This window comes from Balaenoptera physalus (assembly GCF_965194825.1).
Source record: "Balaenoptera physalus genome assembly, chromosome: 15".
NCBI lineage: Eukaryota > Metazoa > Chordata > Mammalia > Artiodactyla > Balaenopteridae > Balaenoptera > Balaenoptera physalus.
Window position 1 is genome coordinate 39,184,031 of NC_138894.1, and position 22,842 is coordinate 39,206,872.

General features: G+C 42.1%; 1 protein-coding gene across 3 annotated transcripts in view; it reads right to left on the reverse strand.

Moving 5' to 3' along the window:
* The window catches only part of ANTXR1 (ANTXR cell adhesion molecule 1), a 244,310-nt gene that overhangs the window by 166,208 nt on the left and 55,260 nt on the right, over window positions 1-22,842 (reverse strand). For all 3 annotated transcript variants that reach the window (XM_082426036.1, XM_082426038.1, XM_082426037.1), the window contains exons 4-8: window positions 18,987-19,068; window positions 18,393-18,426; window positions 17,039-17,118; window positions 14,390-14,458; window positions 12,887-12,967 (exon numbers count right to left, since the gene is read on the reverse strand). In XM_082426036.1, coding sequence (XP_082282162.1) covers window positions 12,887-12,967; window positions 14,390-14,458; window positions 17,039-17,118; window positions 18,393-18,426; window positions 18,987-19,068 — 346 coding nt within the window. The remainder of the gene's footprint in view (window positions 1-12,886; window positions 12,968-14,389; window positions 14,459-17,038; window positions 17,119-18,392; window positions 18,427-18,986; window positions 19,069-22,842) is intronic.

Consider the following 22,842-nt stretch of genomic DNA (forward strand, 5'->3'; position numbering starts at 1 on the left):
TTCTCCCTCTGGCTTACCCAGTCTCCGTCCACCTCAAACATAGGTGCAGCCTCAGTTCTCCCTGGTCCCCAAGGACCTGGTATCACCTCTGAGCCCTTCACTGACATTCTGACTTGGGATCAGGGACCCCAAGGATGTATCCTGGGCATCCACGTTTCGCTTCTGGCTTTTCCATCCTGCCTTTCCAGTGGTCAATCCGGTCTTTTAGATGCAGCAGCATCCTAGGACTGGGGCTTGCCAAGATCCTCATCCAGATCCTTGCCAGTGACTCATACCCCAGATAACAACTGCCTTATCTGAGCTGTGATGACAGTCCCCTCCCCTCTCCCCCCAGTTTGCTGCCATTGGCCTCTTCCTGGCTGAAGGGCCACCTTAGCTACCGGTTGCCATAACTCAGAGAGGCAGGCACGCCCTTCAACACGTCTTCAGGCATAAATCTCTCAATAGGCCACGTTGGGAGACCCAGAATTAACCCATATGGAGAACTTTATTAAATAGTGACATTAGAACAGCACAAAGCTTTTCTTATGTTTTAAATAAAATTCCTCTGTCTCCTTTTATAAATCATTTTATCATCTACAACTAAAGATTTCAACAGTCCAAGAATGAAAACTGAGCTATCGCATCTATCCTGTCCCCATTCCCCAAACTCCATCAAAACACATAAATGAAATCTTCACCCATGTTAAGTTCCTGACTTTGAAGCAACATTTTTTTTTTTTTTTAAAGTGACTCAGCCCTTGCAGTGTTGTTTTTTTGGGAGGTCACCACTCTTTTTATTTTTTTAATTTATTTTATTGATTGATTTATTTTTGGCTGCGTTGGGTCTTCGTTGCTGCGCACGGGTTTTCTCTAGTTGCGGTGAGCGGGGGCTACTGTTTGTTGCAGTGCGCGGGCTTCTCATTGCGGTGGCTTCTCTTGTTGCAGAGCACGGGCTCTAGGCACGCGGGCTTCAGTAGTTGTGGCACACGGGCCCAGTTGCTCCGCGACATGTGGGGTCCTCCCGGGCCAGGGCTTGAACCCATGTCCCCTGCACTGGCAGGTGGATTCTTAACCACTGCACCACCAGGGAAGCCCGTGAAACAACATTTTTGAACCAATCCTAACACTTAACCAGGGGTGAGTAAAGGAAACACCCGTGAATCTTTGACCACAAAGACACACTTACAGGTTTTGTCATAATAAACACATGCTGTATTATTCTCTCAAAGTGTCTGCAATTAGCTGATAAATCTAGGGAGTGTATAAAGGGCCAAAAAATTTCAGCCAAGGGCTGTGATTCAATCCAGTAAAAACACAGCTTTCCCAATCTTAACTTAAAACATCTGGAAGGGATGCATTGCAGCCAATGGAGTAAAATTTATCAGTGAGGGGGATGGGCAGGACTTGTCTGGGACTGTGGCTTCTATGAGTTAGAAATGTCTGGTTTCAAATGGTAGGAAGTCACAATGGCATGGGGTGGATTTGGGGGGTTCCTTTGGTTATTAGCAGCCCAGACTGTACAGTAATCAGTCTGTCCGAACTTCAGCAGACAGCAGATCAGCCTAGGGACTGAAGGCTGCGTGGGGGTGGGGAGGCAGAGGACCCCTCCCCGACCTGGGCAGTGGTAGCCATGGAGGAGGTAGAGACACAGCACTGGGAGATGGATGAAGGGAAATCACTAGACCGAGTGGAAAGAATTCACACGGGGTTGGGGCGACGTCAGAGGTGACAGTCTAACTGACCTCTGATGGAGACTGGCTAAGACTACCACATGCCTCAAGCATGATCCCATGTGAGGAGTTGGGTCCTGGTCTTGCCCCTGGTCCTGTACTTACCTGACCTGTGGTCCTTGACAAGTCCTTTAACTAGTCTGAACCCCAATTTTGGGAAACAGTTTAACATACTAATAGTTTAGTATTAAACTAAATTGGAGTCGAATTGCTTGAGTCAACTCACTCATGAGCACTGTGACCTTGGGCAAGTTCCATAACCTCTCTGAGTCTCTGTTTCCTCATCTGTAATAGTGGGATAAGAACAGCACCGACTGCATGAGGTTGTTCAGTTGGGAAGATTAAATGAGATAATATAGGCAGAGTCCATAGCACAGGGTCTGGAAGTCCTCAAATAATGGTAGTTTTAATCTTAAGAACCTGGGCTCTAGAGACAGAAAAAATAGATTTGGGCTTTAAATAGATTTATGTCCAAATACAAGCCCTACCACTTACTGGCCATGAGGATTTGGATAAGTTATTAAACTTCTGAATCTCAGTTTCTTTTTCTGTAAAATGAGAACAAGAAAAACACCTCAAAGGGCTGTCTGGTGGTAAAATGAGTAATACACATGAATGCAGAGATATTTAGTTTGTAAAATCAATAGAACTTAGGTGGTAAAATTCGTATTGGATTAGAGAGTGAGGAAAAGAGTGAGAATAAGGAAAACTGACAAGGTTTTTGTTTTACAGACAGAACTAGACAGATGTGATTGGTCAATAAATAGTATTTTACAACCTTGGGCCATCAGCCAACAAGTGCCCTTCATGAAAACAAGGCACCAAGAAATGTGCTCAGAACAACCTTAGTAGTAAAGCACTTAGTAGGATGTTTGACACATATTCGGTTCTCAAACAATGGTAGCTGTGACTGTTACCGCTGTTATTACTGCTACTACTGCTATTACTCTCGGGCAAAGATGGTTATCTCATATCTGCTTCTATCCCATCACCCACCACTGGCCTCTTGCTAAATCCTATTTGCTGAAAATGCCTGAAAGATGGCTAATAATATTTTCCTGCTACCTTCTGGGCAGATTTCAAAAAGAAGATATATGGGTAAGCATGTTTGAAATCTGCAAAGAACTCTATAAGTACACAGGTTGTTACTGGTAGTGACACTCCTGCACACCTCATGAGAGTGTTGGGGGAGTAAAAGAGGCAACAGATGTAAAAGAACTTTGCCATGTAATAAGGGCTGTTTAATAGACTTAAAGTGAAATCGGACTTCCTTGGTGGCGCAGTGGATAAGAATCCGCCTGCCAGTGCAGGGGACGCTGGTTCAAGCCCTGGTCCGGGAAGATCCCACATGCCACGCAGCAACTAAGCCCGTGCGCCGCAACTACTGAGCCTGCACTCTAGAGCCTGCGAGCCACAACTACTGAAGCCAGCGCACCTAGAGCCCGTGCTCCACAACAAGAGAAGCCACCGCAATGAGAAGCCTGCGCACCGCAACAAAGAGTAGCCCCAGCTCGCCACAACTAGAGAAAGCCCGCGTGCAGCAACGAAGACCTGACGCAGCCAAAAATCAATCAATAAATAAATTTATTAAAAAAAAAGTGAAATCCATTGTGAACCAGTCCAGGTTGTATATAAAACTTTATATATATATTTTTTGATTCTAAAAATCTAAAGTCCTTTTTCATAAAGTTCAGAGTTTATGCAGAGATTTCTCAAGAATCCTTAAAGATTGTGAATATTTGCATAGAGTTGTTATGAATCCCTCCGTTACCATAAGCATACCTAATTTTTTCCCCCCTAACTGCTCTGTCTCCTTCCCTAATAAAGTATCAATCTTTATTTACTTGGCCATTTCCTGCTGGAAGATTTTTTGTGTGTTAATACAAGACCAGTTTCCTTTATCCATTCATGGTATAGGGACTTTTTCCTTCCATATATCTAGACAGCATGTTTCTTAGTGTCTTACTTGTTGTGAAGGGTACATTCTGCTTCAAAGATGTCTGGAGCTTGAAGTAGGCTGGCCCACAGGTAGTTAACTATCTATTGCCCAATTACATCTCTCTAGTTCTCTAAGACGAAAACCTAGGAGTTTTCCTTAACCTCACTCTCCCAGTCACCCTCCAAATCCAGTATGGATTTTGTGACCTAAGTGTACCAATGAAATATTTCTGTATTAATTCACATTTTAGTATAGATTGCCATCTTTCAGAGGACTTACTGTGGTTTATAATTATATATTTATCTTTTGACTGTTTGGTCATTGTCGATCTTCCTCAGACTATAACCTCTACAAAGGCAAGGAGATTTGTTTTTACCCACCACTGTATCCACAAGGCCTAATCTAGCACATAGTAGGCACTAAATAAATACTTACTGAATAAATAAATGGCACACTTCCTGCATGGCTTCATTAACTGACATTTTAGCATATTATGTATCAGTCATTTTTTTTCCCTGTAAATATAATCTTTTATTACATTAATCTTTTCTGGTCTTTTAAATTAAATTAAATTTTAAATCTTTTAAATTAATCTTTTATAGTCTTTTGAATACAAAGCTATGTTCAGCATCTTGTAACATCTCCCTCTTCTTATTAAGTCTTTGGGGGCTGCCTTCCCAGGAGGTCTACTTCAACACCTCCATCTTTTTAAATGGCTTATCTTTTTAAACAATAATGTTGTAGGTGTATCATGTTCCCATGTCTAAGGTCTAGATGGGCCTGCTGTGTAAAAGGCCTTGACCCCTTTATTTGGGAAAAATGTAAAAGTATATGTTTGGGGGGTGGGGCGCCGGGTCCCAGGTACACTAATATAGCTGATGGCAGAATGCACATTGGGTAAGCCTGGAGGCTTGCTTTTAGAAAAGGCCAGGGAGCTTGGGACACAAAACTGGCTCATTCATGCCTTCAGGACTGCCAATGTTGCCCCCATGAATTTTGAAATTATTTGATCTCTAATAAAATTTTGAAAAAAAAAAAGATAGTCACCTTTCCTAAGTAAAATGCACTCCGCACTTAAAATCAATAGACATATCTATTATTAACTATGGACATTACCCTAGATTCATATCCAGTTCTACAGAATCTGAATTTAAAATAAAAATTTACTATCACACACACATCTTTCTGGGATTCATATCTGATTTTATGTTACAGTCATACATTATACCAAATAAATATTCCAACATGCAAGAAAGACATTCTTAAGAGGTTACTGAATTTTAGATAATAAAGCTCATCCTCAAAACATGCAAGAATTTTTGTCTGGAGGGGGGCACCCAGCTCACTTAAATAAATGCTACTCTTCTCTCAGTTTCACACTCAACGAGAGTCTGGTGTGAAGAAGCACAGGACAAACAAGGTTCTGAATCCGAGGAAATTCATTTTTATTCCGTGAAACCACTTTCCTCTCCTGTTTTCAGAAGGAAAGCTCAGATAACTGTGAATTCCAAGACGTGGTTTATTTAGTAAGAAGAGCTTGCTGATCTGCTGAATACTGGCAAAGTCAGTGGCCCTCCTTGGGAGCTAAACCCTGCAGCGTTTCATTGGGTTTTGTTCTAAATTCTGCTATTGCTTTTACAATGATTCTCAACAGATTCCTAGATATAGGAGAAGGAGCTGGAGGGGTGTGGGGTGACCTGAGGATTAACTGAACATGCCCCTCTGCAATCTTTGTAGCCTATTCAAGCAATGGGATTTTTAAAACTACATTTGGACTCTTTCATAAGCCAAATAGAAAAAATAGCTTAGTTGAAATGCCTGGCCTGAATGTCTGCAAAGTCTGAGTCTAATTAAAGACTGCTGAGGCAAATGATTTTTTAAAAAGATTTTCTGCTCACTACAGAAACTACAATTGATTCTATTTATGCTTCCAGGCCTGCTAATGTGAATGGGGCACAAAATGCCATCTTTTGTAGATACGGTCCTGGAAAAGAGGGTGGGGGAAGGACTAACGGGCTTTTACAAGAAACGGAGCCACAAAACTGCCCACTTGTGGTGCAGTGCAGGTCACGAACACTCTGCAGTCCTCTGCCCTGCTTTACAATGAACACATATGCACAGCCCGGCACATAAATGCACTGGACACCACGGGGAATACGACAAAGGGGGCGGTCTCTGTGACTGCACAATTCAGCATTTGACCAGGAGGAAAGGCACATGCCAAGCAAGTGATGCCAACAATTAGCGCCACTGGAGTTCAAGGCAGGGAGAGTTCAAGGTATAGGAGAGACCAGGGCAGGCTCTTCAGAGAAGAGAGGACAGGAGCATAGCCTTGAAGTTGAGACAGAACTCGAGACAGCATTCAGATGGGGCAAAGGAGGAGAGTGTGGTTTCTTCCGATCACAAATAAGGGTGGTTTCTTCCAACCACAAGTAAGGCTGATTAAGAGAAAGGCTGTTGCTGAAACGGGCCTTCCCCTCTGCTAGCTCTGGAAAGAGAGTTGGTTCAGTAAAGTCAGGTACTTTCCAGGACTACAGGAATGTGATGCAGATTTTGATTTGAGGAAAACCCTTAGGAGCTCCTCGTGGGGGTCTTGGAAGAGTAGACGGGAGGGAAGCGAGGAAGATCGGCTTTGCCTTTTGTCAAAGCTTCACCAGGGCTGGATCAGGGGCTCCATTTCTTTCACCTTCCCGTGAGTGGAAGGGAGAAACCAGCACAGGACATGGTTTTCATAAATAAAATAAATATATATACACCACGGAATAGATTCATTCCTCAGTTTCGGTAATCTTAAAGCTTCCTTGATAACAGGATGTTTGTGCCAAAACTTGCAAGAAATCCTTGCAAATATAGTCACATTTGCCCAATACTTGTTTATTGTTGATCAAACATGTAGAAAGCGCTAAGCGCTGACTCACCCTCGCATTAATAGGAAGCCTTACTGAGGCTTAAATATTTATTCTAGGGAAATGCTCCTAGATGGAGATGGCTTGGTGCCAGCGGCTGGGTTCTCCTTCTCAGAGACAGTGTGCCTGGTTCCAGGTACCGCCCTTGATTGCACAAGAAGTGGGGACAGCTGGGAGGAGGAGTTGGCATCATGGTAACCAGGCCAAGCGTTGGGATTCAAAGCTGCAGACCCATTTCAGTGTTATCCAAACCCAGCTTTCATGTAGGTTCCCATTTCACTGCCTGCAGCACTTTCGAAAAGGCAAACAAAGACCCAGGAGCCTCGCTGGACCTTTGCTTCATATTTTCACTTGAGGGCTGGCGCTACATTCACCAGTTGTGGTCAGTGGAAATTCCCCGAGGAAGCCACAATAAGAAAAGGCAAAGGAATAGTTTCTTCCTTTACAGTTTTACTGGCTTAAAGGGCTCCAATCTTCCAACCATCCAAATTTTGTCTTATTCTATCAACCGAATTCTGCAAAAACAAGAAGGAGTTCTGTCCTCCGAGGTAGAGTCCTGAGCAAGTGTGGAAGGGAAGACGTTCCTTTCAGCCTGTGTCAAGTTGCCAGCTTCTCATGATGATGATGGAATTTCATCCACTGAGCAGAAATTGAGATTTTTCAGAGGCACTCTCCACCTAATAGTAAATGGCAAAGAGCTCTCCTGCCCACCCATGGTGCACTCAGATCAGAGAACCCACCTGGGTTCTGGTCTTGCCTTTGCTATAACTGTGTGAACTGTGTCAAGTCATTTCACGTTTTTGGTCTTCAGGGTCCCCTTCTCTGAAATGGAGCTGCTTCCTGGCCTACCCACATCATTCACTAGAGCACTATGGTCACCTTGTCATGGACCTTAGAGACAGAGCTGAGTCTCTTCTGGATCACTGCCCACTGCTGTGTAGTCTTGGACAAGTTAGCTAATCTCTCTGTCCTTAGAGTATCTGCTTCTCTAGAAGGAGTAATAATATCTACATTAAATGGTGGTGGTGAGAATTTGATGAGATGACTATGTAAAGTGATTTTCACAGGGTCTAGCACCTAAGAATTCACTAAATGATGACTTTTCTTATTTTTACCTTCCTAAGGAAATAGAGGTGGGAGAAAGCCTGGGCTCTGGAGTCATGGAACTGGGTTCCAACCCTGATCTCCCCATTAGAACTGTGTGCTCTTGTGCAGGGTATCTGAGCCTCAGTTTCTTCATCTGTAAAATGGGAATATTTCCCTCCTAGGGCTGTTGTGATTTTTAAAAAGGATAATATTAAATGGGAAAAGGAACAATGTTTGGACCCCAGATAAGTTATCTACAGGCATTGATTTCTTTCTGCCTTTTTCCTATGTCCCACTGATGGGAGATTAAAATGGAAAACAAGTGAGGGCACTTTGAAAAATAACATGTTATGCAAATCTGAAACATAAGTACTTCCTCCTTAAAGTAGAGAGGATTGAGGAACAGTAAAAAGACCAAAACACAGGAATCAGATTGAGGAAGCAGAGAATCCGGGGACTTGATGTATCCATGCCTTGAATAATCAGCTTCTGATAATCCAGTGGTGATTTTCCACTTCCTCAGACATTCACAGCCCAGTATTGTGGAAACAGCAGGCTCTCTGGACCCAGACTTCCCTCCTCCACCATTATGAGTGGGCAGACTTGGGGCAGTTTATCTAACTGCTTGCACCTCAGTTTCCTCACCTGTAAAATGGGGATAATAAGTCCCTCTTCAGAGAGTGGTTGTGGAAGTGCTTAACAGAGGAGCTGGTAGAAAGAAGATGCTCAGTAAATCATAGTAATTTTTCTTCTTCTTCACAGGCCTCATGACTACTTGTCCTGAGTGTTTATTTATTCATTATCCAAAGGGGAGCTGGATAAAGCGCCATGATCTCTAGATTCCCTGAGAGTCTTGATTGCAAGCATGATTGTTCCATTGTCAGACTTTGTATCTGGCTATGGTTGCCCACTGACCTTACAGTAAAATAGCATAGTTTTCAAGGCTCTGCATGATTTAGCCGTTGCTTGCTGCTTCCTTCATCTTCTGTCATTTTCCATCCAAGTCCTACTCTTCTTTCATTCTGTTATATACCATCTTAGGGTTCTGCTCTGACAAGAATGTTCTATCCATGCTCTTTCAATGAACAACTCTGTTTCACCTTCAGCTTATCTCTGCACAGGAGCCTGAGTTCTTTACCAACCACTTTACTCTTAATCTCAGTCATATGTTACTTCTTATATACCATGTGTCACATGGTATCACATAATTATACATATTTATTTATTGACTTGTTTTTATGTGTCCCTCCCACCAGACCATAAGCTCCACCAGGATAGGGTGTCTACCTGCTTACTTATAACCAAATGGCCAGAGTCTACCATAAAAGGTTTTCAATGAGTATTAGAGGAATGAATAAATATTAGCCCCTGCATCTTGATTGGGGATTTAAAAATAAGGTCACTATTAAGAGGTACAACTACCATGTATAAAATAAATAAGCTACAAGGATATATTGTACAGCACAGGAAATATAGCAAATAATTTATAACCTTAAATGGAGTATAATCTATAAAAATATTGAATCATTATGCTGTACAGCTGAAACTAATATTGCAGATCAACTACACCTCAATAAAAAAAGAAGGTCACCATGGGTCTAAAACGTCATGAACTATTTGAGCTTTTGAAAGCTGCTCTGCACTCCTATTTTGGATAATTAAGCCCAGTCCTACTTTATTATGAGAAAATAACCAGCCACAAAACAACGTCCATGGGAAAAAGCTGGAATAGATGCTTTAGATGGCGGGGGGGGGGGGGGGGGTGGGCAGGGAGGGGGTAGGAAACAAGAGCTTTCTTTTCAGTATCCAGAAGGAAAAATGAACCTACTTCTTAAAATTAGTTAACCAACTTTCAGGCCATAATTATTTCTGTCTGAGTCGAGAAAGACGAGTTGTGCTGTGCTTGTCCCTGTTTTTCTGTCCAGGCAAATGAATTAACAACTGCGATAAACATGGGTTTCAAGTATTGGAAGGATGGCAACCACCAGCATAACTCCCAGATAAAAGCTCACAAGAATGTTATCATTCGGCTAAAAGTTTGGAGTCTCAAATTATTTTTTCCCCCTGTTAGAAGACTGTTTCACTAAAATTTCTTAAACATCTTTGGGATGATTTCCATTGGGGGTTAGGGAGAGTTTTACAAACATCTGGGCTCATGTTGAGCTTGGGTGAGTTGCTAAGGTTGAAATACTCAAGGACAACAGCAATTTATGCAGATAAAAACACTCAAATTATTTGGGTAGGAACCAACTGTTGAATGATGTGGCACATGGCTCATAAGAACCTTTGAACAGGTAAGAGTTGTCCCTGTTTAAACCCAGCCATCTGAAGAAAGGACTTCTGCAGTAGCCTCATGCCTGGGTTCCTGCCTCTGGGCCTCCCCAGTGTCCTTTCTATATATAGGGACACTGCCATCAGATTCTCTTCTTAAATATTACTTGTTAGATGTTCAAAATGTTTCAGTGATTACACTAAGTTGGAGTCAAAATTCCTTCAAGGCTCTCATCAATCTGCTTCTAACCCAATGTCTCCGCTTATTTCCCATTACTCCTGACTCCTTTATCCAAACTCTCCCACCAGACAGATAGGTATTATTATTATCTTAAAAATATGCTTGCTCTTTTCCAGTCTTTGCACTGAGGTCATGCCATCTCTTCTCTGGTGCTACCCGCCACCCATCCTTGGTCTTTTAGGAATTCAGGTCTACCCCAGTTTCTCATGAAGGCTCCAGTCCAGAACAGTAGACCTCTGAGCTGCCACAGGATTCATGATCAGGCCCAAATCCTGATGTTAACTGTCTATCTAAATCACTATTTGGGTGTTGTTTTACCTGGTTATTACATCTCTTGTCACTTATACTGTCAAGTATGCCACACTGACCCCCAGAAGTTATTTACAGTAGGGGTTCCTCACCTGGGGATCCATAATTGGCACTGATAACTCCTCTATCCTTTCAATAATTTTCACTTTCTGGTTAAGGTGGTTTAAGTGTGTTTCTGTTCCTCGCAAACACATCTTAAAGAAGACGACTGTCATATGGACATATTTAGGATAGGAACTCCCAACTTGGGGTGGAATTATTTTTCACAGTTCTGAAAATGTAAGGTCACGTATATCAAGATTGTGAAAGTACAACACCTGGGGCACTGATTAAAACGTGCAGATTTAAAAGATGCAGTTTCATAGGCTCCATCACATACTGACTGTGATAGAAGCTCCTGGGGATAGGGCCTGGGAACGGGTATTGCAAACAAGATTCCCCAGGTGACTTTTATGCATATTCAAGAAAATTTAGAGGGTGAGGAGGAAGTTGACACTAAGGTTTCTCATATGATGGTGAAGGGACATGGAAGAGGAAATAATTCATATGTCTTGAGTACTGATTATGTGCCTGGAAAAATATTCGGTATTTGCACTAGTGTTAGCTCTTGTAATCCTCAAACAAGCCTACGGCATGCGTCTTATCATTAATCCCTTATACAAATATGGAACTAAGCGAAATACCTCATCTAAGGATCTATAAATGGTAAGCTGTTGGGGCAGCCTTTCAACTCTGGGCTGCCCAGCTCCAAAGTTCCTACTTCTCACTCTGCTTTCCACTCTGCTGGGGTTCTAAGCAAGCCTTGGAGGGAGGGAGAGGGAGCCTGAGGCACATCCAGGTTGGAGGTTTCCTAGGTCAGTCTGCGGGAGCTGGGCAGATCCCAAGCTCCTGATGGGTAACCCTGGATCAAGACCCCATTGACATCTTAAGAGGACAGTGGTCCTCTGAGCTCTGAATCTGCATCCTGGACCCCAAGTCTGAAGCTCCAACTGGAGAAACCACTGTCTGTCTGCCTGGTCCCCAAATCTAAAGATGGAGGCTTCAGCAACCCTGGACTTTATTACAGGAGCAGCACACACACAGGCCTTCTGGCTGAGGCTTCAAAGACTAGCATCCTCCAATATTCCAGCTGGACCAAGGGCCTAGCCTGGGGATGGATGGTAGAAAAGAGAGGCCCAGGAAGCCAGGTCCTGTTCACTGATAGGAAAGGGATGATAAAAAACCAGGATGGGATGAAAAAGAGGGCTGGTGCCGGTGCAAACTCTGGGGAACATTGAAACCCTCATATTTTACAATGAGGGTGAAATATCACTCAGCCATGAAAAAGAATGAAAAAATGCCATCTGCAGCAACATGGATGGACATAGAGATGATCACACTAAGTGAAGTAAGCCAGACAAAGACAAATATCATATGATACTGCTTAAATGTGGAATCTAAAAAAATGAACTTATTTACAAAACAGAAATAGACCCACAGACATAGAAAACAAACTTCTGGTTATCAAAGGGGAAAGCAGGGGGAGGTATAAATTAGGAGTTTGGGATTAACATATACACACTACTATATATAAAATAGATAACCAACAAGGACCTACTGTATAGCACAGGGAACTATACTCAATACCTTAAAATAACCTACAAGGGAAAAGAATCTGAGAATCTGAAAAAGAATATATGTGTGTGTGTGTGTGTGTGTGTGTGTATGTATGTGTGTAACTGAATCACTTTGCTGTACACCTGAAATTAACACAACATTGTAAATCAACTATTAAAAAAAACCCACCAAAAAACCAAAAACAAATGAGCCACAAAAAAAAAAAAAAAAAAGGAAAAAAGAAAAAAAAGAATCTATGTTGTGACTCCAGGTAAGTTCCATTCATTAAATGAATAAAAGTTTAATATAAAAAAAAGAAACCTTCATATTTGGGGATTATAGATCTAAAGCAGTGGTTCCATTAAAATCACCTGGGAAGATCTTAAAAATCCTGTTCAGATAATCATCAATGGGCAGCCAAGATAGAAAACCACTGGTCGAAAGTGCCTCTGATGGCCAAGTGATACAGGCTGAGCCTGCAATGTTCAGAAAGCTGTCACGGTTGGGAAAGCTGAGGTCGGTCAAGTGCACAGCATCGGCTGCAGTCCTTCCAGTATGAGAACTGCCTGAAGTTTGGCTCGCTGCCAGAGCAAGTTTCCTTTCCATTTTTAATTTTCCATTGTAGGGTAAAGAATTGGCACAGGAGAATGAGAAAAGAAACACGTGTGAACGGCAGGATGGAGACGTGGAACACGACGGATATAAAGATATACAAAGAAATGTAGAAGAACACCAGCCTTAGTTGAGATGGAATTGGGGTATCTACAGCAGGTCAGGGGGCAGAAAGCGCCCGGGTACCCATTCTCAGAGGAAGCGCTCTACTCACTGAGTGGATGACGCCTTGCAGGGCCTGGAAGCCATCATTTACTGGAAACACATGATCCTTACTGTCGGCGATCCGGGCCAGCTGAGGACACAGCAAACACAAACACACACGGAGATGTGTCAGGCTTGGACGTGGAGAACTGAGGAAAGCCACTGGGCCCAGGGGCCTCCATCTCCTTTTAAAACCCATTGGAACTTGAGGGCTTGCCTGGGCTCAGGGACCTCACTGAGAAGCCCTCAGTCATAATGAGATTACCAGGGGACTCTCTGGAGCGGGTCCGGAGGGTCGGTTCCAGCTTTTACATTTGTTTTAATACTTGTCTCCTTGGGACCAGCGGTAAGATTGCCCAGCTAGATGAACATTTGGCCTGGGTTGATGTATTTATGGATTTGGGGGCAGGCCATTGGCTTATTTTTCTCCCATTCAACCACATTTCTGTTGGCAACTATATTCGAATCAAACAGACTCAAGTTTCCTTTCAAAGCAACTTTAAAAATAAATTCAAGCTTTGGTGTTGGGCGAGCCCAATGAATGGGGACCCTTATCTTTCACCCAAACTGCTCATTGAGGAAAGGAGCCTTGCGATTGGTTTGGTTGCTCCTGCTTTTGGGAGCAGAGGACTGGAGAAAGGAGAAACGATCTACGGAGATTTTCTACTCCCAAACTCTGTCTAGTGCTGTGATTGCCACAGTCAGTCAGTGCCAGGATTTTTACGGATTGTAAAAGTAATACACAATCATTGGGAAATTTCAAAAAACCAGGAGTGTTAAAAGGAAAAAAGTTATTAATAATTCATCTGTCTGTCCATCCATCCATCCATCATCTTTCTATTACTGTTAATTTGATATAGTTTTTCAGACTTTTCCTATACAAATATACACATTTTATTTTAAAAAGTAGACTCATACTATTCCCATACTGTTTTGTAACCCATTTTATTCATTTAACAACACATCCTGAACTTTGTCAATGTTATTGGAACAAAAAGAAACTATGAAGTACATTGAAGAACAGCTATTTAGGTTGCTAACACATTTTTACAATTTGCTTATTGTGAACACTTGGACATACATTTTTTGCCCACTGGCCAATTATTTCCATTTTGGGGGGTATTGAAATGCATTGCACCTTTAATGAGAAAAAAGGGATGTTTGCCATTCAAATAAGAAAATCAGATTTATCAAATTAAATTAAAAAAAAAACCAACAAGTTTTCCAAGTTAATTTCGATCTATTTTGACCTCCTGGCAATTTAACATGTACTAAGAAAGTCAACCAAAAAAGATGCTGCCTGGATGGTCTGCATTGAAGACCCTCAAGCACATTAGCAAATAGGTTCACATCCCTCACCCATCCAATAATTCCCTCCCTGCTTAGCATTTCTGGAAAAATCATCCATCTAATGGGCATTTATGCTGTTGATGCACCCTCTGCAGCGACTGCAGGTTTTCTATCATTCACAAGCTGAGTAGGCTCCCAAACCTGAGGAAATCCATGCTCATACCTGTGTTTCATTGAAATCCTTCACACCCACACAGTAAACGATTGCACCAAGATCTCGGGATCTGTTAGCCTGGGCCAATGAAAGAAAAGACATTTAGAGAGAGAAGCAGTGGCAAATGTACTCCTTTTGGATCACCCAGCTTAACTGCAGTGATCAGGTATTTATTGAGCACCTACTATATGCCAGGTACCACAAGGGAGAGGGCAATCCCTGTCCCCAAAGAGCCAATTCTCCAGTGAACATCATATTCTAATGCAATATGGTGGATGTGAGGGGAGTGATTAGTCTAATGAGAAGTGTTGAGGAAGACCCACAGAAGTAGAGTCTTGATGAGAAGCTTCGAATGACGAGGGGAGGAAAAGGATACCGTAGGCTAAGTCATATTAAATATTCTGGGGAAATGATTATCTTTTCTATTCCTCTGATGGATTTTTATTGACATACGTTCTTCCTTTGTAATGGCAGCGTGCTCTATCGGAAAAGATGTGACCTTTGGAATCCAGCATACCTGGGTTTGACACTTGGCTTTTCTCTGTAAAGTACTTTGGAGATTAAATGAGAAAATAAATGCAGAGCTCCTCACATGAGGCGTAGAACAATGCAGATACTCATCAATGTCAGCACCTTCGTGAATATGACCTTTTTTATTCCCAAAGAAGACACTGGGTCAATGGTATGGGATTTAAGGTCCATATTTGAGTGGGTGAACCCATGACTTTATCTACAAGTAAGTATTGAAAGGGCAACCTAATGAATAATATCCAGATTTTGGCTTGATTTTAATATCTGATTTATTACAGGCTCTTCCATGTTCTTTGTTTCAGAAGAGAAAATAAAAATTGGAAATCCTTGGTATATACAGTAGAAACTTAATAAATCATTGATAGTAAACATATAGTAGGTGCTCAATATATGCATATTGATTTGAATCACGTCCCTTTTTCCCCTCTCTTAGTACTCAAACCCACTTGTGACTAACACTGAATTTTAGAAGGGACAGAAACGTACATCTTTTTTCCTTCATGTTAGAAATACTTCTTGCTGCTTTCAGGATAAAATAAACTTTTAGGTACAGTCTAGCCCCAGCCTTCTCTGCAACGACTTCTATGGCTTTTCTCCTCTAGTTGGGCTTTATATAGTATTATCAAAAATGGAAAAGCTCATTTTCTTTATATATCTTGAGCTTTATCTTTCTTTTTCAGACACCTTCGTCCTATTGGCGTTGGCACTGCAAATATTTTTCCAAGTTTGTGTGTGCCATACCTAAAATTCTTTTCTACTAACCTCTACTTTAAACCTCTGACACCTATCATTTATTTTATATTCAGTTATTTCCTTATTAGGGTTTTTACTTTAGTTGACGGTTATTTAGCATCCAAATAAGCCATTTTGCATTCCCATTATACAGTCAGTTTCAACTGTAGAGTATAGAAATATATTATTTCCTGGATGCTCAGGGATCCTCTGTCATATTTACTTGTGGGTTTCCCCCTTGTAAATTTTGTACAAGTTAGGGTAGGGGGTCAGTAATGCGTTTATCTACTTAATTTCCTCATGCCCTTTGCCAACAGAGGCTTCAAAAAGCTGAACAGTATTACACAGTAAAGCCCATAAAGGCAGCAACTGTGTCTTACTCACCAGTGTGTTTCTAGTGTCTAGCAAAGTGCCCATACAGGCCAAGCTCTCAGTTAGCACTGAATGAATGAATGAATGAATGCATATCAATTTCTTGCTTGCGGAGCTGAACTTAAATTAAATAGTAGTCAAGACCTTGAGATAAGTGTAATTCTCTGATTGATTCCTCCTCCAGAGGCTGGTATCTCCCTCCATCACTGCCTGTCTCTTTCCTTATTGTGTTTCTTTCTAACTTGGCCTGAATGAGCCTTTGTCACTAATGAGGCTTCAGTACATTCCTATGGTGAACTGGTTTCCTGGGGCCACATATACATATAGCTCAAATGTGAAATTTGAAAGGAAAGAATTTCCTAAATATAAACATCACTTTTTAAAAAAAAAAAAAAAAAAAAAAAAAAAAAAAAACATCACTTTTCAACTCTTAGATAAACCTCTTTTTCTGAATCTCTTTGTAAACTGAAAGCTTCATTTAGAGAGGATTCCTTCACTTGCTTTAAGGAGTGCTTTGTAAGGGCATAAAGAAAAGGAAAAAAGAAATACTGAAGGAGAGATTACAATTTACTTTTCCCCAATTAATGTTCAACTTTGGTTCTTAGAGGAAGAATTTCAGTGATTACTACATTTTGACAAAATTGGCTTTCACATATTTCAAGTAATTCTTTTCCCTCCTGGTTTTAGTAGAAATGAAGGAAAAATAGTACCAGTGGATTTGTTGAAAAGTTATATATGGTATTTCAACACTGCTTTCGAGAAAGGCATGGCAGATATATCTCGTCCCTTAAAACACAGAGTAATATGCAAATCTGTGGAAAAGGGAAAAATACCTACCAGGTGTGAGACATGAAGATTCACTTTTAAAATGAGTTATTGGTATTATCTTTCACGTATGGGACACTATTTCATCCAGGGACTTTACAAAGAACACAACATTTTGCCCGAGTGGAAAGACCGCAGCCCATTTCAGAAGGAAGAAGCGCCGTTTCCATGTCAGACATAGGCCGGGCCTTCGCTTACCTCCCTCTCTGAATAGAAGAAGAGGTCCTCATGCAGTTCCCCATCGGTCAGAGCAATGATGACGCTAGCTGTCCTGTATCCTGCTCAAACAACACAGACCCACTCAGTTCATCCCGCTGCACCAAGGGAAACCCCCTCTCAGCCCTGGGCGTCTGTCTCTTCGCAGCTCCACCACCCAAGGTCAGTACTGTGAGAATCAACAACTTTTCTTTGGGGACCGGAAGTAGCTCTGGCACGAAGAAGAATGTGGGACAGACTCTAAGGGGGAATATGTTTTGTTTCTGGGTTTCCAAGTCTTTCTTAAAAAAAAAGCCCAAACCTGGTGAAATGGTCGCTGGACTGATAGCTGGGAGTAGCTACAGTGAATCAAACATGACTATTTCCTAGCAACAGTCCACATGACTCTCGCCAAGGCCCGAGGGCAAACTCGACCACCTGGGCCTTTCGGGGGTCCTTCTCACATGCTGTCCTTGACCACATATGCAACATCCCTTGAAGAATTTGGCAAAGAATAGCAGTCATCATGATTTATAAGCTGACTGGAAGTATTACTGAAAGTATTGGTTTTGCAGTTGGCAAAACCTATTAGAATTCTTTCAGTGATTTTGAAACTTCCAGTAACATCGATGATGGTGGCTTTATAATAACAAGTGTTGCTGTTGATATTGGGTCTGACCTATTTGTTGCAGTTTAGAGTGAAAGAGGATGTGGACACCTCTACAGGCCTGGGAGGAAAATCCCCGCTCTAATGCTGAACCTCTTTTAAGAGATTTGCTTCAGATAAAGAAATGCTACCCATGAAAGACAGGGTAGTAATAGTAATAATAACTAAAATTATAATAATAATAAATATTATTTCTCTGTGCTAAGCATGCTATTAAGTACATTTTATTCCTTTTTTTCCACTTAAATGAAGGGAAGTTTAAGCCAAACTGGTATCTTAATCTAAAATCGTATCCAGTCACAGCAATGAAGAGGCTTGGAGCTCAAAGAAGGACAAGAAAATTAAATTTGACATAAAAATCCAAGACTTCACTAACCCTTCCAAGTATTTATTAACTTAATGAATTCAACATGCAAAACTGTTCATGAGCATTACAGACTGTAGTCCATAATGAGATCTTAATTACTTTTACATAACTTTTTTTTTTTTTGGAATCATCAGGACAGTAGAATTTGACCTCATTCGTGCCATCTTTCTATGCATTCCTCCTCTGTGACGGAGTGTGTGTTTAAGGATTAGAGGCAATATCCTGTGTCTTTTCAAACATGAAATTACTGAGGCACTTTTTCAGAAGGAAACACAGAAAAAAAGTTAAATAATTCATAATGGTAATTAGGAATATAGTCTTACCTTGACTGTTTTCATAATAAATCTGCTCACTGGCCTGCAAAACATATGAAAGAGCCATTAGACATATAGCCACTGTTGCTACTACAAATGCCATAGGGGGCAGTGGATCTGGTGTTGGATCCACAGTCTTGGGTCAGTCTTGATTCTTTATGTAATTCACCCAGGTTTCACTCAAATATCAATAGATCATGTTCATCTGAAGTTACCCTGGATCAATATCTTTCCTCTCATAGACTGGGACTTGTTTTGCTTAAGACTGAAGTCATTGCAATTCTGTCTCAACCTCTGAAGAAATATATAGAAAAGATTACCTTGGGAATAGAGGGGACTTGTGTGTGGCATGATTCACGAGTACCGGCCAAGCATTAGCTAAGAGACCCTTCATCAGTGTCAGGGAAGGAAGAAGGAATTTCATTTATTCGGCTCTTTTGGATGGAGTTACCGTGTACACACTTATGGGAAAATTGTTTTCACTCTTGCCATGGGGTGTTACTCAGTTCCTTTAATATGTCTGTCTCGTCTCATCAGCCATCCCCGTGTTGATGTTTCCACATCACAATCTTTTTTTGGAGTTTAAAACTCTTTTAAAATTACCCTTTCAAATCCTTCATGCATATAAGTGTCTCCTCCTGGCAGAACCTTCTGGAGTTCTTCTAGGCCTTGACGGATCTGTTCCCTGAAATCCAAAGACACCCTGTTAGTCTTGTTAGAGCATTTTTTATTTGGCTGTTGATAGTCACATGCTTTAGTCTTCTTATCTTCGTGGATAGTCTATATTGCCCAAACAGTCCCCCAAAACCCTATCAGCAGGAAAGTCTTTCTAGTAAATTATCCATTTAGGGTCGGCCACAGTGTAGAATAAGTGAGATTTCAAGGATTGAGGGAAAGGACACTTCAGGAATCTCCATGTGCAGGTGAAAAATTTCCATTCCCTGAACAGGACAAAGTTTTCATTCTACGTTGGAAACGAGTCTTAAGACTTGTCTTCTTAGGCAACTTTATATCAAGATTCAAAGGGCTCATGTGAGCCAGAAAAAGGGGGGTACTAAGAACCCAGGGCAAGGCCACCACAAGGACCGCAGGCAGGAGGGGCAGGCGTCTGGAGCTAGCTGCCACCAGAAGAGTTGTGCCAGAGAAAACCATGTAGTCAGCTTTGAAAATAAAGACCCAGGCAATCTATGCTTTCTAGGACGACCAAGAGTGTTTTCTGTGGGCTGGTGCCCATGTTTTCTTACTTTGATTGCTCAAGGTGGTAGTGGGGCAGGAAGAGGAAGTGGGTTATGGTATTGGGAAAGGGTCCGATAGCAGTGGGAAACGTGAAGGTTTGGGGACCAATTAGAATCTTTGTGGACCATTCCCTCAGAGATGTAAGATGTCCACGTTCATGTTCCTGTCAATTAAATAGCTTCATACTGTGCTGAAAAGGGCAAGAAAGTGTAGTTTCTGAAAAAGAATATGAACTTCATTCCTGAATAAGCCCATAAAGGGTTTGAAATTACCCTCCTCACTCTGGGGTTTCTTTAGGGGCAGAGGGTGGAGATGCACAATTTAAATTAAGTGGGGACTACTACCAATTTTCTACATGTTATCTTCTAGGCCTACAGAGTTGTGAACTTGCCTGGCAATAGAAAGTCAATAAAAGGTGCAACACCCCAGGGACTTCCCTGGTGGTCCAGCGGTAAAAGAATCCACCTTCCAATGCAGGGGACGCAGGTTCGATCCCTGGTCGGGGAACTAAGATCCCACATGCCGCAAGGCAACTAATCCCTTGCGCCACAACTACTGAGCTCACGCACCTCAACTAGAGAGTCCACGTGCCGCAAACTACAGAGCCCACACACTCTGGAGCCCACGTGCCACAACTAGAGAGAGAAAACCCGCACGCCACACAACTAGAGAGAATTCCACATGCCTCAACGAAGATCCTGCATGCCGCAACAAAGACCAGACACAGGGGGGTGGGAGGGGGAAGCTGGGGCGAAGTGAGAGTAGCATCGACACATATACACTACCGAGTGTAAAACAGTTAGCTAGTGGGAAGCAGCCGCATAGCACAGGGAGATCAGCTCGGTGCTTTGCAATGACCTAGAGAGGTGGGATAGGGAGGGTGGAAGGGAGGCTCAAGAGGGAGGGGATATGGGGATATATGTACGCATATGGCTGGTTCACTTTGTTGTACAACAGAAACTAATGCAGTATTGTGAAGCAATTATACTCCAATAAAGATCTATTACAAAATTAAAAAAAAATAAAGTGGGGAAACTTCTTTTGAGCAGGGAAAGAACCTCGTGTTCACTGAGCATCCACTATATACAAGGCCCTGCACAAAGATTTCTGATTTCATCCTCACAATAACCACTCAAGGTGGGTATTATTGCCCTCATATTATAGATAAGAAAACTTGGGTTCAGAGAGGTTAGTTAAGTAGGAGGGCAGAGGCTTGAGGTCAAATCTACCTGATTCAAAAAAAAATCTGCCCGGCTTTCTCCTTTGCCAAGCAGCATAAGACAGTGGGCAGTTTTCAGTAAAACTTGAATTAATGGAGAGCAATGGCAATTTTTCACACCAACTGAGTACTTATACTGTGTCAAGCTCTGTTTGAAAAATACATGTAATTAATTTACTTATGCCTTAGGATAGCTCTTTGAGGTAGATACTAATATTATCTCTATGTCACAGATAAGGACTCTGTGACTCAGTTGAGTCACAGAGAGAGAGGTTAAGGAAGTTGCCCAAAGCCCCTCCACTACTAAGTGGCAGAGGTGGGATTTCAACCCAGATGCCCTACTCTCAGTCATTATATTAAACTGTTTCTCTCTTGAATAAATGAATGAATGAATGGATAAAATTTATTACTGGCCTATTCTGGTAATTGCTTAAAGAGGAAGTCCAATGCAGAATTAACCTTTTGTTAAAACTGATGTAATGGGGTGGTCATGGGTGAGACTTGATTGCCAGGTTGGAGGTTTTAAAAGACAAACTGAAAAGGGTTTAGCCTGAGCCTGTCCCTGGCCCAGGCTGCTGATGCTTTTTAGGTGGAATATTTAAGGCCAAGTAACTCAGACTTTGGGAAATGTACTGATTATTGTCTGCTTGTCTTATCAGTGCCCAGATATCAGACCATGTGCCCAGCTGCCCAAATCAGAAACCAGAAGCCTTCTTTGACCACCCCCCCTACCTTGACTCTCCTCTCTCCTGCTCCCTTACATAATCTAACATTAGATTCCATCGGTCGTGCTCTAAACATACCTTGAAACTGACACTTCTTCATCTCTTCTGCCAACCTCATGGTCTGGGCGACCATCGTTTCTTACTTAGACCATTGGGAAAGTCACTGGCTGTCTTTTGACTGCCTTCTCACCCCTCCTGCATTCAATCTCCACATGGCTGCCAGAGTGTTCTTAAAATATGGATCAAAACATGGCATTCACGCCCCTGCTCAAAACCCTTCCCAGCCATTGATTACACTTGGGATAAAACCTCAAATCCTCACCATGACCTTCAAGGGCCTTCATGGGATGGATCCTCTGCCTCCCTGACAGCCTCATCTTGCACTGATCTGCTCCCACTCCCTTCACCTGAGTCCCACTGGTCTTCCTAAGCTCCTTTCTCCAGCAGATCCTTCACACCTGCAGTCACTGTTGTCTGGGGGCTGGGGAAGGTCTTTGCCCAGCTCTTCACTGGGCTAATTCTTACCCAGCCTTCAATCCCAACCCAAATATCAATTGCTCAAAGTAGCCTCATTTGACTTCCCCAATTCAAATTAGCTCCCTCAATTAGACTTCACATGGCACCCCACAATTGTTGCTTTATAGCACTTAGGACATCTTATAACTAATAACATTTGATTATGTGATTATCTGTTCACTTTAGTTTGTTCATTTGTTTCAGTTCTAGACTTTAAACTCCATCAGGGCTGGGCCATGTCTGTTTTGATCTCCACTATATCTTCTGTGTCTGCTATAGTACCTGGAACATTACAGACATTCAACAAATATTTGCTGAAGAGGTGGGAGGAGGAAATAAGCTTCATTGGCCATGTGGACGGTGGCCAGGCAGGAGCTGACCTGGTAGTGATTGACTGTAGGGCAGGTCCGGGCCCATGTGGTTATAGACCATTCTCTGTGTTGTACCTCTTTACATACGCCCTCCCCCCAATTTTAATAAATTCCATTGAAAGCCATAGTTTAATTTCAACTCTATCATTTGGTAATGAGAAAGAGCATACATCTATGCATTAGAAGGAGGGTTAAAGATGATAGCGGAGTCCCCACCTGAGGCCACCAAAGTGAGGGGGAGGTTGGCATTAGCAGTCACCTGGCAGAGGGCAACTTTGCCCTGCAGGTTGGCAGTTTCATGAGGATAACAGCAAACAAGGTGGCATGAGGGTGAGGCTGGGATATGAGAGTGAGGCTGGGACAGGAAAACTGAGGTTTACTCCTGAGCACAC